General features: G+C 38.3%; 3 protein-coding genes across 5 annotated transcripts; 1 reads left to right on the top strand and 2 right to left on the bottom strand.

The window, feature by feature from the left end:
* LOC109232872 (ankyrin repeat-containing protein ITN1-like) lies at positions 622 to 3,960 on the top strand. 2 transcript variants are annotated; one of them, XM_019398556.1, is made up of 4 exons: positions 622 to 839; positions 969 to 1,544; positions 2,111 to 2,520; positions 2,801 to 3,960. In XM_019398556.1, exons 2-4 carry the CDS (start codon positions 974 to 976, stop codon positions 3,626 to 3,628), a joined length of 1,809 nt encoding a protein of 602 aa, XP_019254101.1. In that variant the 5' UTR covers positions 622 to 839; positions 969 to 973; the 3' UTR covers positions 3,629 to 3,960. The 2 variants fall into 2 exon arrangements, with proteins under 2 accessions (XP_019254101.1, XP_019254100.1); XM_019398555.1 differs by having other exon boundaries at positions 622 to 1,544.
* LOC109232870 (pentatricopeptide repeat-containing protein At1g08070, chloroplastic-like) lies at positions 5,106 to 7,882 on the bottom strand. The gene has a single exon (XM_019398554.1). The coding sequence runs from the start codon at positions 7,608 to 7,610 to the stop codon at positions 5,568 to 5,570; it is 2,043 nt and encodes a 680-aa protein (XP_019254099.1). The 5' UTR covers positions 7,611 to 7,882; the 3' UTR covers positions 5,106 to 5,567.
* On the bottom strand, positions 8,196 to 20,779 carry LOC109232869 (phosphatidate phosphatase PAH1-like). 2 transcript variants are annotated; one of them, XM_019398553.1, is made up of 11 exons: positions 20,526 to 20,779; positions 18,949 to 20,311; positions 18,221 to 18,825; positions 18,047 to 18,120; positions 17,564 to 17,648; positions 10,642 to 10,728; positions 10,150 to 10,222; positions 9,300 to 9,343; positions 9,085 to 9,213; positions 8,890 to 8,988; positions 8,196 to 8,477 (listed from the first exon to the last, which is right to left on the bottom strand). In XM_019398553.1, exons 2-11 carry the CDS (start codon positions 20,195 to 20,197, stop codon positions 8,418 to 8,420), a joined length of 2,505 nt encoding a protein of 834 aa, XP_019254098.1. In that variant the 5' UTR covers positions 20,198 to 20,311; positions 20,526 to 20,779; the 3' UTR covers positions 8,196 to 8,417. The 2 variants fall into 2 exon arrangements, with proteins under 2 accessions (XP_019254098.1, XP_019254097.1); XM_019398552.1 differs by having other exon boundaries at positions 18,221 to 18,831; positions 20,526 to 20,778.

The following is a 22,670-nucleotide window of genomic DNA, read 5'->3' as shown; positions in this document are numbered from 1 at the left end:
AATACTGTCCAATACCTACTGCACATTCAATTATATATTCTTCTTTGAGTAGTTTTCTGCTAAGATGCAATGACAATTCAATTATATATGTACCGTGTAATTTTCTTTCTTTTTGGCATGATCCAAATTATACAGACGCTACTTACAAACTTGTCTAGATTGTGTAATTTCACTTAATTCAATTGCATATGGCTTTCCAAATGTAAGAAGAGGATAAGAATTGCATGCTCTAATTACACTCAAAAACTGACTTTTCAAAAATGTCTTTTATATTTATGTTTCAAATATAAATCTTAAACCTGCTACTATTTTGTTAGGAGGATGACTTATTAAAACCACTTCGAAATTTGACTAGTTTTATCTTTTTATTCAATTTTTCAATTCACTAGTATAAATTATAAAAAGGGTTATGATACTATTTATACATATATAAACATGCTTTTTTCAAAAATGAAAATAATTCAGATAATTCCTTTTCGTATATAAATTAATTTATGAGTAGGTAATTACAGTCCACCACTTAAAATGTGTACTTCTAATAACCACTAAAGTGCAAAAGTTAGAAGCCAATATAACTAACAAACAAAAAAAATCCGAACCTTTTGGTCGTTAAGAATATGGTAATCAGTACGGCGGCGTCAACATCATTTCACTCCAACCGTTTTAACCACCATCACCACCGGCGGCGTCGCCGTCTTCCCTTTTTCCGTCAGCCGCTGCCGCCTTTCTCCTTACCAAAAACTTCCTAATATTCTCCATTCTTCAAAAAAAAAAAAAAAAACAAAATTTTGATTGCTACGATTATATATAGTGAAGATAATAATTTTCCAAGCAAGACGGTAAGAAAATAAGAAAGGCTTTTAAAAAGTATTAGATTCAACTAGCTTGGGATTGAGACATTGTTATTATTGTAACAATAAAAGATTATTATATATTGTGTACGTAATGCATGAATTTACGTGACTCAGGTGAGATGGATCTGGAAATGGGGCTATCTTCGGCCCCAAATCCAATTTCTAACATGAATTATACCGGCGAGCCATCACCGTCGCCGTCGCCACGTGCACCGGCACTCGTGGTGTCACATTCAAGCAAATCTCTGATACCATCAAATTCAGGGAAGGCTTTGGTTGTATCAAATTCAGGGAAAGCATTACTTTTATCAAATTCAGGGAAAAGGATAGATCCTACAGGGAAAAAAAAGTATGTGAAGCAGGTGACGGGGCGACACAACGACACGGAGCTACACCTCGCGGCTCAGCGCGGGGACGTGGGTGCAGTGAGGGAGATATTGGAGGAAATCGATGCACAAATGTTGAAAACAATGAGCGGAGCAGAGTTTGATGCAGAGGTGGCGGCGATAAGGGAGGCAATGGTGAATGAGGTGAATGAATTAGGGGAAACGGCATTGTTCACCGCTGCTGAACGGGGATATATTGATGTGGTTAATGAATTGCTTCCTTATAGTACAAAGGAAGGGATCACGACCAAGAATCGCTCTGGTTTTGATCCCTTGCATATCGCTGCTAGCCAAGGTCACCAAGGTAATGAACATTTGTATATTGCTTGGAAGACTTTTCCTTAAAGAGTATTGAATTGCTTGATGTTGTTACTAGTATGTGAAAACTGCATGGTCATCTCATCGAAAAGCTTCTCTTTGTATGGTCTGAGACAATTCTTAGCTCATAATTAGTTTTTGAGGTCAAATTAGGCTCAATGTCCATTCCAGTGATGGTGTTTATATTAGATGGTTTTTAAGTTTCAATGCATTATTTTTAACATGTAGGGGAGCCTTGGAACAACGGTAAAGTTGTCTCCATGTGACCTATAGGTCACGGGTTCGAGCCGTGAAAGCAGCCACTAATGCTTGCATTAGATTAGGCTGTCTACATCACACCCTTTGGGGCGGCACTTCCTCGGATCCTGCGTGAATGTGGGATGCCTTGTGCACTGGACTACCATCCATGATTTTGGCTGATTGGTATTATCCTAGAAATGATATTTTAGCTCGTATTTTTCTTTCTTAGTATTTGATCAAGTACTTGAGAAGGATGGAGATAGTCCATCGAAGCCTGAGAAGAACCTAACTACTGAAAAATGTAATGTGCAGCTATTGTTAAGTTACTATTGGAGCATGAGCCAGAGTTGAGCAAGACAGTTGGCCAATCGAATGCAACTCCTCTTGTATCTGCAGCCACAAAAGGACATACATCAGTTGTCCATGAATTGCTTTCCAAGGATTCTAGCTTGCTAGAAATATCAAGATCCAATGGTAAAAACGCGTTACATTTGTCTGCCCGCCAAGGCCATGTGGACATTGTTAAAGCGTTGCTGGAAAAGGATCCGCAACTGGCAAGAAGAACTGATAAGAAAGGACAGACTGCTTTACACATGGCTGTAAAAGGTGTTAGCAGTGAAGTAGTGAAGTTGCTTCTGCAAGCAGATCCAGCCATTGTAATGCTGCCTGATAAGTTTGGCAATACTGCACTGCATATTGCCACACGGAAAAAGCGTTCAGAGGTAAGTGCTGTTGCTTTAGTGTCTGCATCTTGTTTTCCTTTGTCTGGAAACAGTGGCAGATTTAGAGTATAGTATATGGGTTCTCGGGAACCAAGTAACTTTTGCGTAGACCCTGTATTTCTATATTAAAAAAATCCACTAAATATCTATAAATATCTAACTGTGATTTGAGATTACAACAGGAACCCATAAACTTTAAATCCTGAATCCACCTCTGTCCGGAAATTATTGCATTATGTAGCTTCTTCTGATGGCATAATCTGCTATTTTATCAATGCAGATAGTGCACGAGCTTTTGCTGCTCGACGACACAAATGTGAATGCACTGACAAGAGATCATAAAACAGCTCTGGACATAGCTGAAGGGCTTCCTATGTCTGAAGAATCGACTGAACTAAAAGAGTGCTTGACTCGTTATGGTGCTTTGAGAGCCAACGAATTGAATCAGCCTCGCGATGAGCTTAGAAAGACAGTGACAGAAATTAAGAAAAATGTACACTCCCAGCTTGAACAAGCGCGAAAGACTAACAAAAACATGACTGGTATTGCAAAGGAACTTCAGAAGCTGCACAGAGAAGGAATTAACAATGCTACCAATTCTGTAACTATTGTAGCCTCTCTTTTTGCAACAGTAGCTTTTGCTGCTATATTCACAGTTCCTGGTGGTGATCTTGATTCTGGATATGCTGTGGCGTCTAACACCCCATCATTTAAGATCTTCTATATCACGAATGCTCTTGCACTCTTCACGTCGTTGGCTGTTGTGGTAGTACAAATCACAGTAGTCAGGGGTGAGACAAAATCTGATATAAGGGTTATTGGAGTTATTAACAAGTTAATGTGGTTGGCCGCGGTTTTCACTACTCTGGCTTTTGTATCTGCCTCTTATATAGTTATTGGCAGGCGTAATATATGGGCTGCAATTCTTGTTACAGTTTTTGCAGGAATTATAATGGCAGGGGTTTTAGGCGCCATGACTTATTTTGTTGTGAAGTCTAAAAGGACTCGCAAAAACAGGAAGAGGGATAAGTTTGCAAGGACTCGAACCAACTCATGGCATCACTCGGAATTATCCGATTCAGAAATTAATCCAATGTTTGCACTTTGATTCAAGCTAAGTGGTTTCAGACTCTGTTTCTTATCTCAAAAAAGATACAAAGAACAGTAATCTGTTGCAGGAGGTGTGTGCTGGAAATACTGAAGCTTCACCTCAGCAGTGTGGTAAATGAATATATCTCTGAAAAATTAGCCTGTTTTCTTGCACTGGTGGTGAAATATTAATGGTAGATGAAGAGAAGAGAAAGCAATGACAGAAAAATTGACTGTGGCTCTGATGATTCTTGAGTACAAACACTACTGCAGAAGGTTTTTGTTTGTGTTAGAAGTGCATATTATTTGAATTTCTACTAAAAGAAAATATACATTATCCCGTATTCTTTTTTTCATTTCTCTTAAAAAAAATTCGTCCATAAAATTTTGACTGATTCGTGTATTTCTTTCCATTTGATCTCAGACTGTCATCTTTTGTAGGAAAAATGCTGTAAATCTTTTCTTGAATTTTTGATAGAACATGGAAATTGTGGAAAACAGAAAATTGGAAAAATAACTGAATAATAATTCTACAAGAATCTGACAAATTTTCAGCAGAAAGAGTAGCACAAGTACTTTATAAGCTAGAGCCACCAAATATATATATATATATATATATATATATATATATATATATATAAAGCTTAAGTACCTTCATCTTGTGTACATGAGAATGTTTTTCCCTTATGATTTAGTAAGGCACTTAGATAATTTCAAAATAATTCCTCGTAATGCTGCTGGCACAAAAACCATCAAGAATGTGCCATATAAGCTATACAAAAGTAAAAGGTAAAGCTATGAAATGGCCATATGACCTATACAAAGGATTCCGAGCAAGTGACCGATACGAAGGCAGACTCAGAAGAGTAAGCTGGTCCATTACGACACTTGCAGGGGCTGTGTCCATGTCTTCGACTTCATCATGTATGCACTTCGTGTGGGGCCTGGGAACACAGCATGGGATATGTGGCAAGTGATTGCTAGCGGAGCACAGGCCGGAGTTAAGGATGCTGCCTAGTGCCTACTGATGGGCGTTTTCAGCATTGTCTACTCATGGGAATGGGCGTCTAGAGGCGGCTCAAAGATATTTGTGGCCTAAAACCAAAAATTAAGAAGAGGCCTTAAATTATAGTGAAAAAGTTTATATTTAATTTTATTTGATTTTTTTCTAATAATGGTTTATGAATCATCTTGTACGTATTTTGGTTGACTATCTGCTAGCTCCCCACGATCGAAAACATCTAGTGACTCTACTTACAAAGCTTCAAAAAAATTTTATGAAAAACATCCGCAGTTAAGGATAACATTTTTGTAAGTTTCAATCATCTGATAATCTTAATTCTGGTAGATGTTAAAATAATTTTATACATTTGAAATAGTTTAAGTGAATTGAACTTGAAAAAAATGACTTCATCTACTCTTTATAAGAAATAATCTACTTCAAAAAATATTACAAAAGACTTTATTTTATTAGCAATGTTGTGATCAAACTCATGTTATTTTGCTATATTGCATGTTTATTATGAAATTCAAAAATTTGTCTAAATAACCTCTATTACACTCCAAAAAGAAACAAATCTGGTATCTTTTTTATAATAATTTTATAATAACACAATATTAACTGCTAAAGAAAAGTTGAGGCCTTCAATTTGGGGAGGCCTAAAGCAATTGCTTTAGTCGCCTCCCCCTTGAGCCGGCACTGTGCGCGACGAGTGGGGCGACATAGTCGCAGGTGCACTTGTCAACTAGCGCGGCCAGAGCCATGGGGGCATCCATGCACTAGGCTCTGGGCGGCTTGTCAAGGAGCCATGGGGCCCAACCAGGATCATGGGGCTCATGGGGCATGACTTGAAAACCGCCCATGACATTTTGTTTGCTCTATAGCCTGTCCTAGGTACTAGAACGCCAGTACCATCGAACTTTCAGCACCGTTTGTTAACTGAAGGGAATTTATAGATTCACCAATAGTCTCTACAAGAGCAAAAACCATTCTTGAAGTGGTGGAAACGATGGCGGTCCCTAATTACTATTTCTCTTTCAAAACAAGCAGAAATCAGCTTCATAGCTGCATGGCAATCCGCGCAAATGCGAAGATTTTTCACCACACGAATGATAGTGTTTTTATCAGTTGCAATAAGTCCAAAAGCAACAGCCATTTTCTCACTATGGAAAAACAAAGCCTTTTCCTTTTCCTCCTCTTCGACGTCAAAAAATACCTCACTAGTGCTCGCGACATGGCCAGCCTTCTTGAGTCGTCTGTAGATTTCATCTATCATATCATAAATTTCTCTGGCTTGAGGGTGTCTGTTTTCTTGGACACCAAATTCATGTATTACCCCATTAACCTCAATGGAGCTAATCCCTCGCGACTTACCAATGCCTTTTACTTTCATCAATTTTCGGACTTTTGAGACATCTTCCCACCTTCCAGCATTGGCATATATGTTGGACATAATTGCTAGGTAGCCCCCATCCTCAAGGTCAAGTTGGATTAAGTGTTCTATGGCCTTTTCAGCAAGCTCAACATTTCCATGTATCTTGCATGCACCTAGTAAGGCGCCCCAGGCACCCGTGTGTGGCTCATATGGCATAGATTGTATCAAATTATATGCCTCGTCTAACAAACCAGCTCGACCGAGGAGATCAACCATACAACCATAATGCTCCAACTTTGGTGTTAAACCAAACTCCTGAAACATACCATAAAAGCACTTCCTTCCCTCATCAACCAACCCTGCATGCACACAAGCACAAAGAACCCCCAAAATTGTTGCATCATTAGGCCTTTCAGATTCATCTTTCATACGGTAAAAGAAATTCAATGCAGTTCTACTCTGCCCGTTCATCGAGGACCCCATGATCATTGCACTCCAAGCTACAGTATCACGTTCGGGCATCTTATCGAAGACACATGCAGCACTCTCTAAATCCCCACACTTGCAATACATATCTACCAATGCCGTTCCAATTACAGCATTTAACTCATTATACCTCCTATCGATATATGAGTGCAACCATTTCCCAGTATCCAGAGCTCCAGCTTGTGCACAAGCAGAGAGCAAGCTCGCCAGGGTAACATCATCAGGCGACAAATTCACTCTTTCCATTTGATGGAAGAATCTCATAGCTTCATTAACCCTCCCATCACGTACGAGGCCTCCAATTACCGTATTCCAAGATACCAAATCCCTACAAGGCATTTCATGGAACAATCTCAAGAGACATTCAACTTCGCCATTCTTGGCAAGGCAACCTAAAATTGTATTGTACATGAGTAAATCCTTAACAGGCGCTCTATCAAAATACATTTTCGCTAGCTCCAAGTCCCCAGCTTTGACATACCCAAGAATTATGGTATGCCAAATTACAAGATCCTTACATGGTATCTTTTCGAACAAATCCCGAGCTTTTTCCATGTCGTTACATTTGTTGACATAACTAGATAACATGGCATACCATGTTACTTCATCTTTAACCGGCAATTCCTCAAAAACTTTTTTAGTCATGCTCATATCCCCCATAGCAGTATAAAATTCGATCAAACTAGTACCCACAAAGATATCAAGATGGACTCCAATTTTAAACAACTGGCCATGAAGACTTAGTCCTTTGGCAAACTGCAGTAAATCCGAACAAGCGCGAATTACAAAAGGGTATGTGAATTTATCAGGTAGGACATTGTGTGCCCGCATTTGATCGAAATAATAAAGGGTACATTTGGGTGAATGATTTTGTTGGAAGCCTCTGATGAGGGTATTCCAGACAAAGGAATTTGGCTCAGACATTTGATCGAACAGCTGGGCTGCATATGACATGAGTCCAAGAGAAGCGCATTGGGTGATGAAGTTGCCGACGGCGAAACTGCTGTGGTGAAGGCCGGTGCGGAGGAGGTATACATGGAGAGACTTTAGATGATTCAATGTGGTGCGGTTGTGTGAAGACTTTAGCAGAGAGAGGGCGATATCTTTCTGTTGCCATAGCCCATTCCAAGAATCATTCATTGGCGGGACCAAAGGGAGTGTTTTCAGGCTCTCGCTCTCAGCCGTTAGCTGTTAACTCGATTAATTGCCAAAATCAACTTAGCAACTTGAAGCAATTTTTAACTCTAAGACTCTAAAGCCCTACTATTTAAGAATTAGTCAATGCGTCCTAAATTTCAGTTTTTCAGATTAATTAATTTCTAAATTATCCTGAAATTAAGATTGTTAATTTAAATTTCCAGGAAAAAATAAATACTAGCTAATCTTAAATAGCAGCCCGTTGTTTGTGCACTTTCCCGTTAAGTAGTCGTTTGGACATAGATTCCAAGTATTTTTTTAGTATTTGGAATTTGAACGTTGATTTGAAAGTACAGGGTCACTTTTCAAAAACGTCAAATACAGAAAATGTTTTCCTCTTGAACCAAAAATAAAAATATACAAGCTGTTTATCATGAGATACACCTCAGAACCAAATAAGTTAGGTATCATTTATATGGATCCTTACTAACCATGCAGGACAATAATTAATTTTTTTTCATTTGGTTTAAAGTGACATGCTATATAATAATTCGTCACAAAGGAGGCACTATTTAGCATAGTGGAAGAGGCGTCAAATGATTTTTTTTATTCCCTCAGGACCTTATTCTTTAAATGAAATAACAATATGAATTGATTGCGAGTACAAAACTGTTTTTATACACTTAATATGAGACCAAAAATCAATAATGACAGACCTCTTTTTCACAAAGCTAGAAGTGATTAATGTATAGTGGGCTTAATAACATGCTTTCAACTTTCCAGATCAACAAACTTTGTGAAGACAAATCTCTACAAGTAATTGATATCTGAGATGGGCATTTTCCAAAAGTTCCATGCGTTAAAATCTTCCTGCACATAGAATGAAAATCCATAACTTTGTGACAAAAATGCCTACATAATAAACCACACATTAATCTCTAAGGTAAACAGTAAATGAAAAGGTGGTTTGCAATGGAAAAACAAAGAAAAAGATTAACTATACACGTAATTTTGTTCTTGCTAACTTGAATTTGTAGATGCTAAAACAAATGAAGAAAATGCAGAAATAATAAAAGGACTGATTGCCATGCATTTGTTGCAACATTGGACTATGTTAAGCATGCTAGCAGCAAATTTATTCGATGGCTTAACTATATTTATAATAACAGCATGGATCTTAACTCTGATAGCATTGCATCGTACTGCTAAATGGTACTATCGAGTATCGATTGTCTTGTCTTCTAAAACTAGAATTACAAGAAAAGACAGAATTTTTTCTTACCTGCTCAACCTTGGATGTTGGTGGGAACATGTCATCAACAAGACTGTGCAATGAAATATAGGATTTCACATCAATTTGATGATTAATTGATACTTCCCCCTGTAAAGTCCCACTTCAACATATTAGGCATACAGTGTAGAGTAAATCGATAAATCTTGTAGTCAGACAACAAAGCATATTGCAGGGATTGCCAACCTTTGGGTTGATTATAAAAATTTTGCCTTTGGGAATTCCAATTTTTCTGTAACTGAATTCATCAGTGTCCCTATTCCCGAAGCCTGCGTAAAATGGGTTGTAATCTTGTGGGAAAAGTGCTTTGATGTCCTGAAAAGTAGAAGACAGCATTAGAATGGGCAACCACCGGAAGATTCAATAGAATTGGAGTCCGCCCAAAGAACTGTCAGCTATACCTCTAAGCATGCAATCTTGAATTCATGAGGAGCTCTTCTTATAACTGTCATACCAAGTAGAGTGATAAGCAGAAAAACAGATTAGCCTATGTTGTGGAGCTAATTATTCCTCACAAGCATTCTTTTGTGCTCAACGATCAAAACATATCGAACTGAGAGAAACATGTACTCAAAATATTCATCATCTTACCAGAAAATACACCTAAAATAAGCTTAGTATATAGTAAATTTTCAAGAGAGTATATGTTAGATAACTACAAGTACAGATAGAAAGCAACTTAGCTCCAACAAAGCTCCTCTTTAATTAGTTACATATTTGGGTATGGGTGTGTTCTTGGTGGCTATTTTACTGCTAATGGCAGGCTGAAGAAGGTAGGGAAATGAATGTAAAAATCAGAGTGTGGAGAAGAAGGGGAAAAAAAATTTAAAAAAAAAGTTTTAAGGGGTTCAGGCACCCAAATTTGAGTGAAATACATGCACCTCGCCATATCAGCACGAGGTGTGCATGAGATACATTTATGCCAAGAAAATGTGTTTATCTGGTCATTGGGTAAGTTGGAGTGTCAGAGCCACCGTTGATGCCAACTTTAAGTGTCTGTTTATATATTTTGCCTTTTTTTTCTTTTTGTGGCAAAGCAGCATATATGCTTTTTTAAAAAGCATATGTGCTCTTCAAGAGTAATCGTCTGCAGCAAAAGTCAGTAAATTATACCGTAAAGAAAGACAAAGATCTTGAAATACATTCATCACAGCCAAACACCAAGAAACATGTCCAACTCTTATGCACTGATCAAGCACTTTGATTCAGACTACAAACATGAGGAGACAGTAGAAGGATGCGGCCTTATACCTTCTCTGTACAATGATGGAAATAAACCGTCGGGAGAAATCACAACAGGTCCGCTGGGTAGAGTTTTTCCATCCTACAGAGCATTTAGCATTTTTAGTCAGAGAGATCTGTTGGACAATCACACCCACAACACAAGGACAAGATGAACAGAGTCACATCCAAGAAACTCAAGGTGGCAAATATAGTTGAACGACAAGTACCAGGAGCAAAATGGTTCGCTAAGCCTCTCCTTTTCATCCGAGAAAAAAAAACGTCCACAGAAGGAGAGACAATGAATAGTAGGAGAAAAAGTATAAGCAATGAGAAGACAAGGCCAAGTTGCGGGGTTATGAGTCAAGCTAATCGGAACACTGTGAGACCATCTAGATATTTGAAAATGTGTAAAGGGAAAATTCAACCAACTGTTCCCCTGGGATTCCGAAGAAAATGTTACTACAATTCAGAAGCCTAGAACTGGTATGGTTGATGTCTCATGAATGCATATGCTAGTACCTGTTTGAGATTAAATAGGAAATTCTTGGTCAGATATGCTTGAACAATTGCACGCGCACTGAGAAAAAGTAGCTGATACCCATTTTCCTGCAGTTAAGAAGCTAATGCATATCAGCACAAGTATCCGCGAGAAGCTATTAAGGAAATTTGGGTCAATATTAGTGAAAATACAAGTGAGAAGTCATAAATGTTCAGCCTCATTTGTGTCAAACACTCATGCTATCACTTATTAATGCAATAAGAAAATGGAAGAATGCAAAACAAGAGAAGGTAATAAACGACAACTATAACCATACTTCCTACATCTTACTCTTTGACCCAACGTTCGTAACGAAGAATATGCAGTATGTTTAAATCAACTAAACCACGACACAACAGGAGAAACTCGAACAGATCTTACGTTAAGTGAAAGATAAATATGTGTAGAATTGTGTGACCACCTCTAAAAGTGTAATATGGCCAATCTTTTGGGCTAGTGGGTCCATTTTATATAGGCATAAGCCTATTTTGGAAGTTGGCTGGCAATATTTTTACTTGGAGCCAAAGTATCATTGTGTGGTAGAGATTGGTTGATCAATTTCCTTTTTCTTTTTAATAGTTCTTGGAGCCCAAGTTTGGGTCCTATAAAAGGAGGGCCATCTCTTTCATTTCAAACACACCTTCAGATGCAAAAGTAGAAGTAATTCTACTAGCTTTTGTCTTCCTTTTTTATTATAGAGTATTTTGTAAGAGAGTGAGTGTTGGGAAACACTTGTGTGAACCCTTTCTTTGGAGTGATCTTGTGAGGTTATTCTCTTGGGGTATTTGGGACTAATTAGAGTATTTACTCTAATTTTGTACTCTCTTTTGTACTCTTGTTGGTATAGTAAAATTGCTTCTCTCAGCTTGTGGACGTAGGTCTCCTTGACCGAACCACGTTAAATTTGTGCCTCCTTTATCTGCTTTAATTACCGTTATTATCAACTTGTATTGTCTTTGTTATTGTCATTATAACGTTGTTTGGCTAAATTCCGCACTAATCGGGTTCCCGATCCTAACAAATTGGTATCAGAGCCGGATCTAACCGGGTTAGTTTAAATAGCCACAATGACTCTAACAAAGACTTATGTTGAGAAATTTGACCGAAGTGCAAACTTTGGAATGTGGCAATTAAAAAAGGAAGCTATCCTAATTCAGGATGGCTTAGATTTGGCACTACAAGGAAAGGAGAAGAAGTCGGAAAAAATGACGGACGAGGAGTTTGCCGTCATTGACAAAAAGGCAAAAGCAGGTATCATTTTAAATCTCTCAAATGAGGTTTTGCGCGAAGTTGCTGCAGAAAGTTCAGCCAAAGGCATATGGGAAAAGCTGAAAACCCTGTATATGAAAAGGACAATAGAAAACAGGCTTTACCTAAAGCAAAAACTCTACACTTTTCGTATGGCTGAAGGTACCTCTATACTTGCACATCTCGATACTTTCGATTCTCTTCTTATGGATTTAAATAACATAGATGCTGAAATCAAAGATGAGGATCAAGCCGTATTATTGCTTGTTTCTTACCCCAATCGTTTAAGCATATTAGAGATACTACGGATATATCTCTTATAAAGATATCAAACCTATTTTGAAATCAAAAGAACAAATAGATAGAGATATTACTGGGGAAACTAGTGGGAACCAAGGGGAAGGCTTGTTTGTAAGAGGTAGATCTAATAAGAAAGATTCAAGTAGTGAGAGACCTAAATCAAGGTCAAAATCCAGATACAGAAATGTCATGTGCAAATACTGTAATAAGAAAGGCCACATTATTCTGAATGCTTTAAGTTGAAAAACAAAGAAAAGCATACAGAAAAGAAAAATGAGCACAAAAATACTGACACTGCCGAAGCAAGTGTAGCTGCAGATGAGACTGAGGGAACTATTTTTTTAGCAACTAATAATAGTTTCAAATCTAACAATGAGTGGATTTTAGATTCGGGTTGTTCTTATCATATGTGTCCCGATCGGGATTCATTTACCACATATGAATCTATTGGAGGTGGAGTTGTCTTGATGGGCAACAATGCTGCCTGCAAAGTTATTGGAAAAGGTACAGTCCGAATCAAAATGCACGATGGTGTGGTGAGAACTCTCACCGATGTTACACATGTTCCAGACTTGAAGAAAAATCTCATCTCTTTGGGCACTCTAGAATCTCTTGGGTGCAAGTACACAGGTGAAGGTGGAGTTCTAAAAGTTTCTCATGGTGCTCTTGTGATCATGAAAGCACGTAGATCTGGTACGTTGTATACTCTATTGGGATCTACTGTTACAGGTGCTGCTGCAGTTTCAACATCAGATAAATCAGATTCTAACATCACCAAATTATGGCATATGCGATTGGGGCATATGAGTGAAAAGGGTCTTTCCATCCTCAGCAAAAGAGGTCTCTTGTGTGGCCAAAGTACCGGAAATATGGAGTTCTGTGTTCGGGAAATAGAAAATAGTCAGCTTCAAATCTCCAGCAATTCATAGAACAAAAGGTACTTTGGATTACATTCATTCAGATCTTTTGGGCCCTTCACGTACCCCGTCAAAAGGAGGTGCCGGGTATATGTTAATTTTCATTGATGATTATTCAAGGAAAGTTTGGGTTTATTTTCTGAAAAGTAAAAGTGATTTTTTCTTAACTTTCAAACAATGGAAAGTTTTGATTGAGAAGCAAACAGGAAAACAGGTTAAGCGGCTTAGAACAGATAATGGCTTGGAATTTTGTAATGATGAATTCAATGAATTTTGCAAGAATGAAGGAATTGCTCGACACTGTACTGTGAGAATGAACCTCAACAAAATGGTGTGGTAGAAAGGATGAATAGAACTCTATTAGAAAGGGCTCGTTGCATGATTTCAAATGCTGGGTTGACAAACGCCTTTTGGGCAGAAGCTATCTCTACAGCTTGTTATATTGTCAACCGTGCTCCTTCTGCACCCTTAAACTTTAAGACTCCAGAGGAAATATGGTCAGTTACTCCTGCTAATTATTCTAATTTAAAGATATTTGGTTGCCCAGCATACATGCATGTAAATGATGGAAAATTAGAGCCAAGGGCAAAAAAAATAAATTTTCCTTGGGTATGCATCTGGGGTGAAAGGATACCGACTATGGTATCTTGATCCCATGGCACCAAAATTTATATTTAGCAGAGATGTAACCTTTGATGAATCCTCTATGTTACATTCTAGAAAAGAGTCTTCTAGTTCTTTTAATACAGATAAAGGGAAGAGTACACAGAAGCAGGTGGAGGTTGAGATTGACATTCTTCTGAGCCAAGCTCATCAACTTTGGAGAAAAATACAGTTGAAACTCCTGAAGTTGAGGCAGAAACTGAAATTCCTGAAGTTGGGACTCCTGAAGTTGAACCAGAAGAAGAGGAGTATTCTATAGCCAAACATAGACCAAGAAGAGAAAGTAAACAACCATTAAGGTTAGGAGATTGTGTTTCATTTGCTTTTTCAGTTGCACAGGAAACTGAAGAAATTGGAGAACCATCAAAATATTCAGAAGCAGTTTCTGGTGCTGATTCAGCAAAGTGGCTAATTGCAATGAATGAAGAAATTGAGTCTCTCCACAAGAATGGTACTTGGTCTCTTGTAAAGCCACCATCAGGAAAGAGAATTGTTGGTTGCAAGTGGGTCTTCAAGAAAAAGGATGGCATTCCGGGGGTTCAAGATGCGAGGTATAAGGCACGATTAGTTGCAAAGGGCTATAGCCAGGTACAAGGGGTTGATTTTAATGATATATTCTCACCTGTTGTTAAACATAGCTCTATCCGTATCTTGCTTGCCTTAGTTGCCATGTATGATTTGGAATTAGAACAACTTGATGTTAAGACAACTTTTTACATGGAGAACACTTGAGGAACAAATATACATGCATCAACCCGAAGGATTTGAAATTGAAGGAAAAGAAGATCACGTTTGTTTGTTGAAGAAATCCTTGTACGGATTAAAACAGTCTCCAAGACAATGGTACAAAAGGTTTGATTCCTTTATGTTGGGTCAAGGTTATTCGAGGAGCATGTATGATAGTTGTGTTTACTTCCGGAAGTTAAATATGGTTCATTTGTATACCTATTATTATATGTTGATGACATGCTCATTGCTGCTAAGGATTTGACAGAAATTCACAATTTGAAAAGTCAACTGAAAAGTGAATTTGAGATGAAAGATTTGGGAGCAGCTAAGAAAATCCTTGGCATGGAGATCAAAAGAGATCGAGGAGCCAACAGGCTATTCCTGACCCAGAAGAAGTACTTGGAGAAAGTCTTGGAGAGGTTTGGCATGAAAAATGCTAAACCAGTGAGTACCCCTCTTGCTGCTCATTTTAAGTTATCAGCTGCTCAGTCACCGCAGTCAGAGGAAAAAGAGAGGTATATGGCACAGGTACCTTATTCCAGTGCAGTCGGCAGTATTATGTATGCAATGGTGCGCACACGCCCAGATATTTCGCAGGCAGTAAGTGTGGTGAGCCGATATAGGGCTTGCCCTGGTAAAGCACATTGGCAGGCTGTGAAATGGATTCTCAGATACTTGCGAGGTACTTCAAACACATGTTTGGAGTCTGGGAGAAATACTAATACTTTGGTTGGTTTTGTAGACTCAGATTATGCAGGTGATCTTGATAAAAGAAGATCACTAACAGGCTACGTATTTTGCATTGGTGGTTGCGCTATCAGTTGGAAAGCTACATTACAACATGTAGTAGCTTTATCTACTACCGAAGCAGAATATATGGCAGTGACCGAGGCTATCAAAGAAGCCTTATGGTTGAAGGGTCTATTTGCTGAACTCAGTTTACACCAAGGTGGTATTATCATTTTTTGTGATAGTCAAAGTGCCATTCACTTGACTAAAGACCAAATGTATCATGAGAGGACGAAGCATATTGATATCAAGTACAATTATATCCGGAAAACCATTGCTGATGGAAAAGTCTCTGTTCAGAAGATCAACACTAGAGACAATCCTGCTGACATGTTCACGAAACCTCTTCCAGTTGTCAAGTTCAAGCTTTGCGTGAACTTGATTGGCATTTATGAAGAATGATTTTGCCCATTGGGGCTTTTGCAGAGAAGGTGGAGCAAATTTACTATATCAGCCAAAATTAGGCCAAGGTGGAGATTTGTAATATGGCCAATCTTTTGGGCTAGTGGGGTCCATTTTATATAGGCATAAGCCTATTTTGGAAGAAGAGTTGGCTGGCAATATTTTTACTTGGAGCCAAAGTATCATTGTGTGGTAGAGATTGGTTGATCAATTTCCTTTTTCTTCTTATTAGTTCTTGGAGCCCAAGTTTGGGTCCTATAAAAGGAGGGCCATCTCTTTCATTTCAAACACACCTTTAGATGCAAAAGTAGAAGTATTTCTACTAGCTTTTGTCTTCCTTTTTTATTATAGAGTATTTTGTAAGAGAGTGAGTGTTGGGAAACACTTGTGTGAACCCTTTCTTTGGAGTGATCTTGTGAGGTTATTCTCTTGGGGTATTTGGGACTAATTAGAGTATTTACTCTAATTTTGTACTCTCTTTTGTACTCTTGTTGGTATAGTGAAATTGCTTCTCTCCGCTTATGGACGTAGGTCTCCTTGAGCGAACCACGTTAAATTTGTGCCTCCTTTATCTGCTTTAATTACCATTATTATCAACTTGTATTGTCTTTGTTATTGTCATTATAACGTTGTTTGGCTAAATTCCGCACTAATCGGGTTCCCGATCCTAACAAAAAGCTTAAACTGTTCAGAGTGAAAACTTTTATTTACTTATTTTAGGTCTGCTAGATGTCCCCTCACGTCCGAAAATAATTCTTTTCTTGCGCTAAGCAGGTGGAAATATTTTTGTTGATGAGTAATGGTGAGCACAAAAGTTTTTCTTTTTTCTTCTTCGAGTGCTTTAAGCAATTAATGATCTCATGAAAGTTTTATATTCCTTTCTTTGAATATGTTTAGTTACACTCAAGTCTTATCTCTCTAGCGGAAATTTTGGTTAAATGTCATAGGTATAACACTATAGCCTTTTGCAAGACCATCTGTCAGAAGTCATTGGCAGAACACTACAGTCTCTTTCATTTTGCAAGACCATCATTCTTTAATTGCTACATTCCCATTGGTCACACTCTCCAATTCTAACAGCATTGAATCAGTTCCAAATGATAAAGACAAGGTTTATCCATCTCTTGTCAAGTGACCTCATGAAAATAATACCGATACACAAAGTCTTCCTTAGCAGATGCAACTGAACTAGCTGTGAATATGATCTACAATTAATTTGACCTTTAGACAGTATGGGTAGTAAAGGTCAAAACATTAGAAGAATCATATTTAGACACATATGATGATAAGTTTGCAAAAATTATAGCATAAAGCAGATTCCGCGACACAGTTTACACAGGAATTTGGAGAGGAATTCCCAAGAACTGCTTATTTCCTTGAGGAATGGTGTCTCTCAGAGGCATACTGCATGGGACTTGATACGTATCATAAAATGTACGTAAAGAAAAGTAGAGACAGTGGTTATCGTGATATGGTGGTGTTGATGAATAATCTTAAGCTGATTCTTAATGTGAATGTTGTCTGAAATGGATAAGCAAACTCATCTCCCTGTAAGTAAAATCAAATGCACTAACTTTTGCATAACAAAAGAACTTATTCTGAAAACCAGATTCTTAGTCCTCAAATAAAGCCACATTCAACTTTGGCATATAATATCTACTTGGAAAGTGTGGTCGATAAGCTATTTGGAAAATATATTGCTATATATGTGTCCTTGTATATGTATACACACACATATGTCTCTAATATGTATACACACAAACACACACACATAAATACATAGTACTCCTGTTTTATAGAAATAACGAAATATATAGATGTGAAATCTCAAATATGGATCAGAGAAAAGAAGTACCTTGATTGCAGAGAAAAGTCTGGCAGTTCCAAAATGTGTCCAGTCCTTCCCAACCAAAGGCATAAACTGACCAAGAACATCGGACCTGGACATGAAACATGTACCTCAAAAATATGTTACTATCATATATCCACATCCATATTCAATTTTAACAGTAACATAATATGTGGATTATTATTTTTTACTTCTTAAGAAAGAACAGTATTCAACCAATGCCTGAAGTTCTACTAAACTAGTACAAAGCACAATTCATATGCTGTCGAAAACTCTGAACAAGAATCATTCGATTGTTATGCTGCAGTTCAAGAAAATAAATGTTACCAACTCCTTCCCGATTAATGTGACAGAACTCCTATTTTTACACATTAAATCTTTAATGCATTCAGAGGGGTTTATAAGTCATGTATGCAAAAGACAATCTCCTAGATGCATGTAAAAGCTAGTATGAATCTTAAAGGTCAAAATTTTTGTGCACAATCTTACTTGGTAATAGTCCCATCAACATCAGAAATTACAATTTGTGCATTCCACTTCCACAAATATATATGGGATTCAACCTGTTTCAGAAAGTTGCTTGAGCAACCAAAATAAGAGTCCAAAAATACAGTAGACCACATCATAAGAACTAAATATTTTGAGTCAAGAAAGACAACAAACCTTTTGCTCTCCTAGGACTCGGGTTGAGAAAATGAAGGTTACCATATTCTGCCCCTCCTTCAGGTTCAAAGACGTGATTTGACCGGAAGTGGGAATATTTGTTCTCACAAGTTGCTCCTGAGGAGATTCCTTGCCTCCTTGTGTGATAACTGTTGGTTCTGTAGGGTGGTACATTGAGCTAGATTCAGAATCAACAAAGACCTCTTCATTTGATAAATTACAGTTACTGTCCTCAAGTGTCTTAACCCTTCTAAATGGATTTGGCCAGAGAGTCCATCGCCGTCCAGAAGCAACCGAAGAGATCCCACTATTATCCTCTCCTGATTTTGAGGTCTCCTCCCGCTCCACAGGTATGATATCAGCACATTCAACAGGCAATTCCATATCAAATTCGGCCATGCCAAGAATGATAGGAGCAGCTCTATCCCACGAAAAATAGTTTCCTCGAATTCTGACAACTAAATTCTCGTTCTTGATTATGGATTCTGAAGAACTTCTGAATTCATCCTCAGATATGCGATTTGCATCAAAGGCTTCTCTTGCAGCACTAGAACCCATTCCAGCATAAAGCAAGTTGCCACAAAGAGATATCTCTACCCCTGTAGCTATTACTAAAAACAAGTGAAATTTATGAGAAGTTGCAATAAATCAAAGACTAAATGTGAAGCTATAATTGTAATCAACAAAAAGATGGACACCCTACTTTTGCTTGAATCAGGTTTTTGTACCTTTGAGAAAAGCTTCTATAAGACGCTTCGAATTTTCACATTGAGAACATTCATCTGGTTCTTGCTGGACACATTTTATTTCTTCAGCTGCTAAAAATACATCATGCTGTTCCTCTGGATGTTTATCACTAACAGCCTGATGGTCTATTGAGCCGTCAGAACCATTACAATCCATCACTGACTCACATTTCTGAAGGGTTTTACATTGAAGCTTTAAATCTGGTGAAGGAGAACTGCAGGGACGGTCAGTACTAGGATTTAACAAACTGTTGTCTCCCAGTTTCCCAGGACACTTCTTTTCTAAATCGTCAACCCCTTCCAGAATCTTCACATTATCCTTCTTATTGCCACATGAGGTAACCTCCACATGGCCATTTTCCTGGTTCTTCACATCCAAATTTACTCTAAATTGACCATCTACTTCAGAAACATTTAACTGGTGCTCAACCGTATTGCTCTCGTTCTTCACATTGCAAGCATCTGCAGGAGCATCGTTTGGTGTCTCCTGATCACTCGAATAATCATCAGCCCATGTAGCTTCACCTGTGATGAACTCTGAGTTACCATCAAATAAATCTGTCCCCTGACCAGGGCCTAGATTAAACCTAGGCGTGTCTAATTTGACATCTTCCACATTCCTTTCCGATGATGAGATGGGTGCTGTCAATATATGGCCATCCACACTCACCATAACAACTTCAGAACTGGGGTCCTGCGATTCTAACACCTCATCTACATTATCCATATTCTCATATCTGCTGGAACCAAATTCCGCTAGCTCATTACCCAATGTCACACCTTCATGTCGCGACGGTAAATCAGCTTCACTAGAATCATTATTATCATGTGTGGACAGAGCGCCATCCGTTATACTTTCTCCGTTGTTAACTCTATAAAGATCACTAGCATTCACTTCCCCTTTTTGACAATCAAAATCCTTTGAATCCCCATTTGTTTCGCTCTCATTACCAGTAGAAACCTCTCTGATAAAATATGCTTCACCTGAATTATCAAGGTACATGTGAAAATCAGCTTCTACGCCATTAACTTCAATTCGGACAACTTTTTCTGCCCCTTTAAGGACACCCTGAAATTTCCCGAATCGAACATGCCAAGGGGTGCTCCTAAAAGTCCCATCCTGCTGCTTCACAACAATTATGTCAACAGCTCCACCAAAAGGATGAAATGGAGTGGCAACTGAGTACACACCTTGTGTTATAAAGCTGCTAACTTTACCAACAACATTCATTTGCTCCACCCCCACAATGTAATCTTTTCCTTAAATCAAAAATAGGACGGTCCAATTAATATTGATCCCAGAATTCAGCGTGGAAAACACAACTTCCAACCTTAACAAGAACATCTGCATGCAACAAATAGAAGCAAAATTACGTGTGATCATACATGTTACGGCAAATTACAGGTCATATTAAAACCTCCAAATGACATAACTTATCATCTATAAGCTTCATAATACAAAGCACAAATGAGAATTCATTCTCTAGAAATGCATGGCAATCAAGGTTTCTTGAAAATACAACCAAAATTAATAGAATAACTAGAATCTAGAAACTTACAGATTGAAGAATGTGACAAAAATATAACCCAGAAAATCTTCGAACTCCAACTATAAGTGGATCAATTCGAAATTGATCTCACCGCTAAAGGGGTTGGAGAAGGAATACCCGAAAATACTTTTTCTCTTGACTTTTTGGTTTTCTTATTTTTTTTACATATATATAAGTCTTTTTTTCTTTTTGGATGGACACACATATAAGTCGATATATGAAATGTCACGTCAAAGATTTTATGCAAAAGTTTTGAAGTTTGTACTGATGATGAGAATAGGATGAAATTTTTGGAAAACCAACCAACCAGAGTCATAACTTCCTACTTACCTAAAAATATAAAGACTCTGCAATTCCAAATTCAGAAAGATTTCTTTTTGTTGTCAGAATGATTAAATACCTCATCTCTTTGAACGATTATTATTCCTCAAATGCCCTTTATATTCACGTTGAAATTAAGTTCAAACAAGCCTTTTCATGGTAAAATAGTACTTTGGAACCGGTTCTCCAGGAAATTTTGTTTACCCTAAAAACGGATAACAATTGAATTTATAATGTGATTTTAAGGTCAACCGATTCACTTAGCACAAATTGAAAGAAAACGTAAATTGATAATAGAATTAACTGCAAATATAAATGGAGCAAACCAAACAAAATGATAGCTTTAATCCTTGAGCTAGACTGCCCTCGAATTAAGTGTATATTTCGCCCAAAAGTATGAACATAGTAGCAAGAATATTAATAGCTTAAGAATAAGAGAGTATATTGCTTTTGTGACGTGAATATGGCCCTTACAAAATGATTAGAACCCCCTTTATATAATAGAGGAATTCTATTTACGGTACAATTCTAAATACAGAAGGAAATCTCATGATTGGCTAAATGTCCTGTCTTGACTTGATACGTGCCGAGATTTCCGCCACGATCCCTGCCCGGTCACGGATATCTCGGCTTTCTGTTATTCGGCTTAGCAGACTTCCTTCGACCTCGCTCGATCTTTACCCCGCCTTGATCTCGATCATGGCTGGTCTCGATCTTGATCGGTCATTGATTCATGAGCTTAGCAATCCATCTCCGTGCCATGGTCCGATACAACGCGAGGCCGAGCCCTGGTCTGCGACCCTGGTTTTGATTAGTCACACAAAATTAGGGAAGCCCGATTTGACTGTATACAAATAGTCCCCTCGTTTTTTGGAGTGTAATGACGAGAAACGAATTGAGTCTTCGAACTTTCCCTCAGTTTATCATGACGTAAGCATCGTGATACAAGCGGCAGAGGTGACCGAAACGTCCCGTCGGTACAATTTTCTAGGCATTTAATGCGCGTCAGCTGACGGCCGACCACTACCAGCCTTGAACCATCGTTGTGATACCAATAAATAGCCACATTCTCCATTCTTTCAAACTTTACTTTCAATCTTCTTCATTCTAATCTTCACAGTTCTTTGCCTCCCCCAGATCTTAGTGTTTTCAGTTCTCTGAGTCTTTTCACTTGTTTCATCGCAAAATATCCAAGCGTACCTCCTCTGTTTTATTCTTCTCTATTTATAAGAATGGCTAAGACCTCAAAAACCGTCCCACACAAGGAAACCACTTCTTCATCGAGGCATGCCGACGCCGTAGCCGCAGCGGAACCTCCCCTGGAGGACTTCGTTCTGACAAAGTGCCTCACTGCTGCCGATTTTAAGATGGAGAATACACCCTCGACACCGGGTCGATGCGAATCGATGTCAAGATACATATGCACAATTACCGAAGGTCTTCACGAGAAGGCGAAAGAGGAGTGTAACTGGGTAGGCAAAGATGTAGTAGTTCCTACCCCCGAGGAATCTATCATCACTCATGTGGAGGGGTATCTAACTGTCTATACTTACCCCTTCACGATAAGTCCTTTAGACCCCTTCATCGTCGCCTTTTGCAAGAGGTACGATGTCATTATTGGCCAAATCCATCCATCATTTTGGAGGATCGTGATCCTCCTCCGATTTTTTGTAAGCAAGATCGAGGGGCATTTTTTTACCCTTGATCACCTTATGCGTCTCTACAGCCCCCGGCTTTATCATGGAGGTTTGATCAAGCTTTACCGCCGAGCCACCAAACCCCCATTCTCGAGCATAGATGAGACCTAAGATCGAGGTTAGATGGGCCGATTTG

Source organism: Nicotiana attenuata, chromosome 10, assembly GCF_001879085.1.
Source record: "Nicotiana attenuata strain UT chromosome 10, NIATTr2, whole genome shotgun sequence".
Lineage (NCBI taxonomy): Eukaryota > Viridiplantae > Streptophyta > Magnoliopsida > Solanales > Solanaceae > Nicotiana > Nicotiana attenuata.
This window is presented reverse-complemented; position numbering and strand designations above follow the sequence as displayed.

Excerpts from the sequence above, each read along its gene's own strand:
- LOC109232872 (XM_019398555.1), top strand. The coding sequence starts at position 950 with ATGAATTTACGTGACTCAGGTGAGATGGATCTGGAAATGGGGCTATCT. Across the intron at positions 1,545-2,110 it reads TGCTAGCCAAGGTCACCAAG|CTATTGTTAAGTTACTATTG; the intron begins GTAATGAACATT and ends TGTAATGTGCAG. Across the intron at positions 2,521-2,800 it reads CACGGAAAAAGCGTTCAGAG|ATAGTGCACGAGCTTTTGCT; the intron begins GTAAGTGCTGTT and ends TTATCAATGCAG.
- LOC109232870 (XM_019398554.1), bottom strand. The coding sequence starts at position 7,610 with ATGAATGATTCTTGGAATGGGCTATGGCAACAGAAAGATATCGCCCTC.
- LOC109232869 (XM_019398552.1), bottom strand. The coding sequence starts at position 20,197 with ATGAATGTTGTTGGTAAAGTTAGCAGCTTTATAACACAAGGTGTGTAC. Across the intron at positions 18,832-18,948 it reads TATAGAAGCTTTTCTCAAAG|TAATAGCTACAGGGGTAGAG; the intron begins GTACAAAAACCT and ends ACTTGTTTTTAG. Across the intron at positions 8,989-9,084 it reads TTTTTATAATCAACCCAAAG|GGGGAAGTATCAATTAATCA; the intron begins GTTGGCAATCCC and ends GGGACTTTACAG.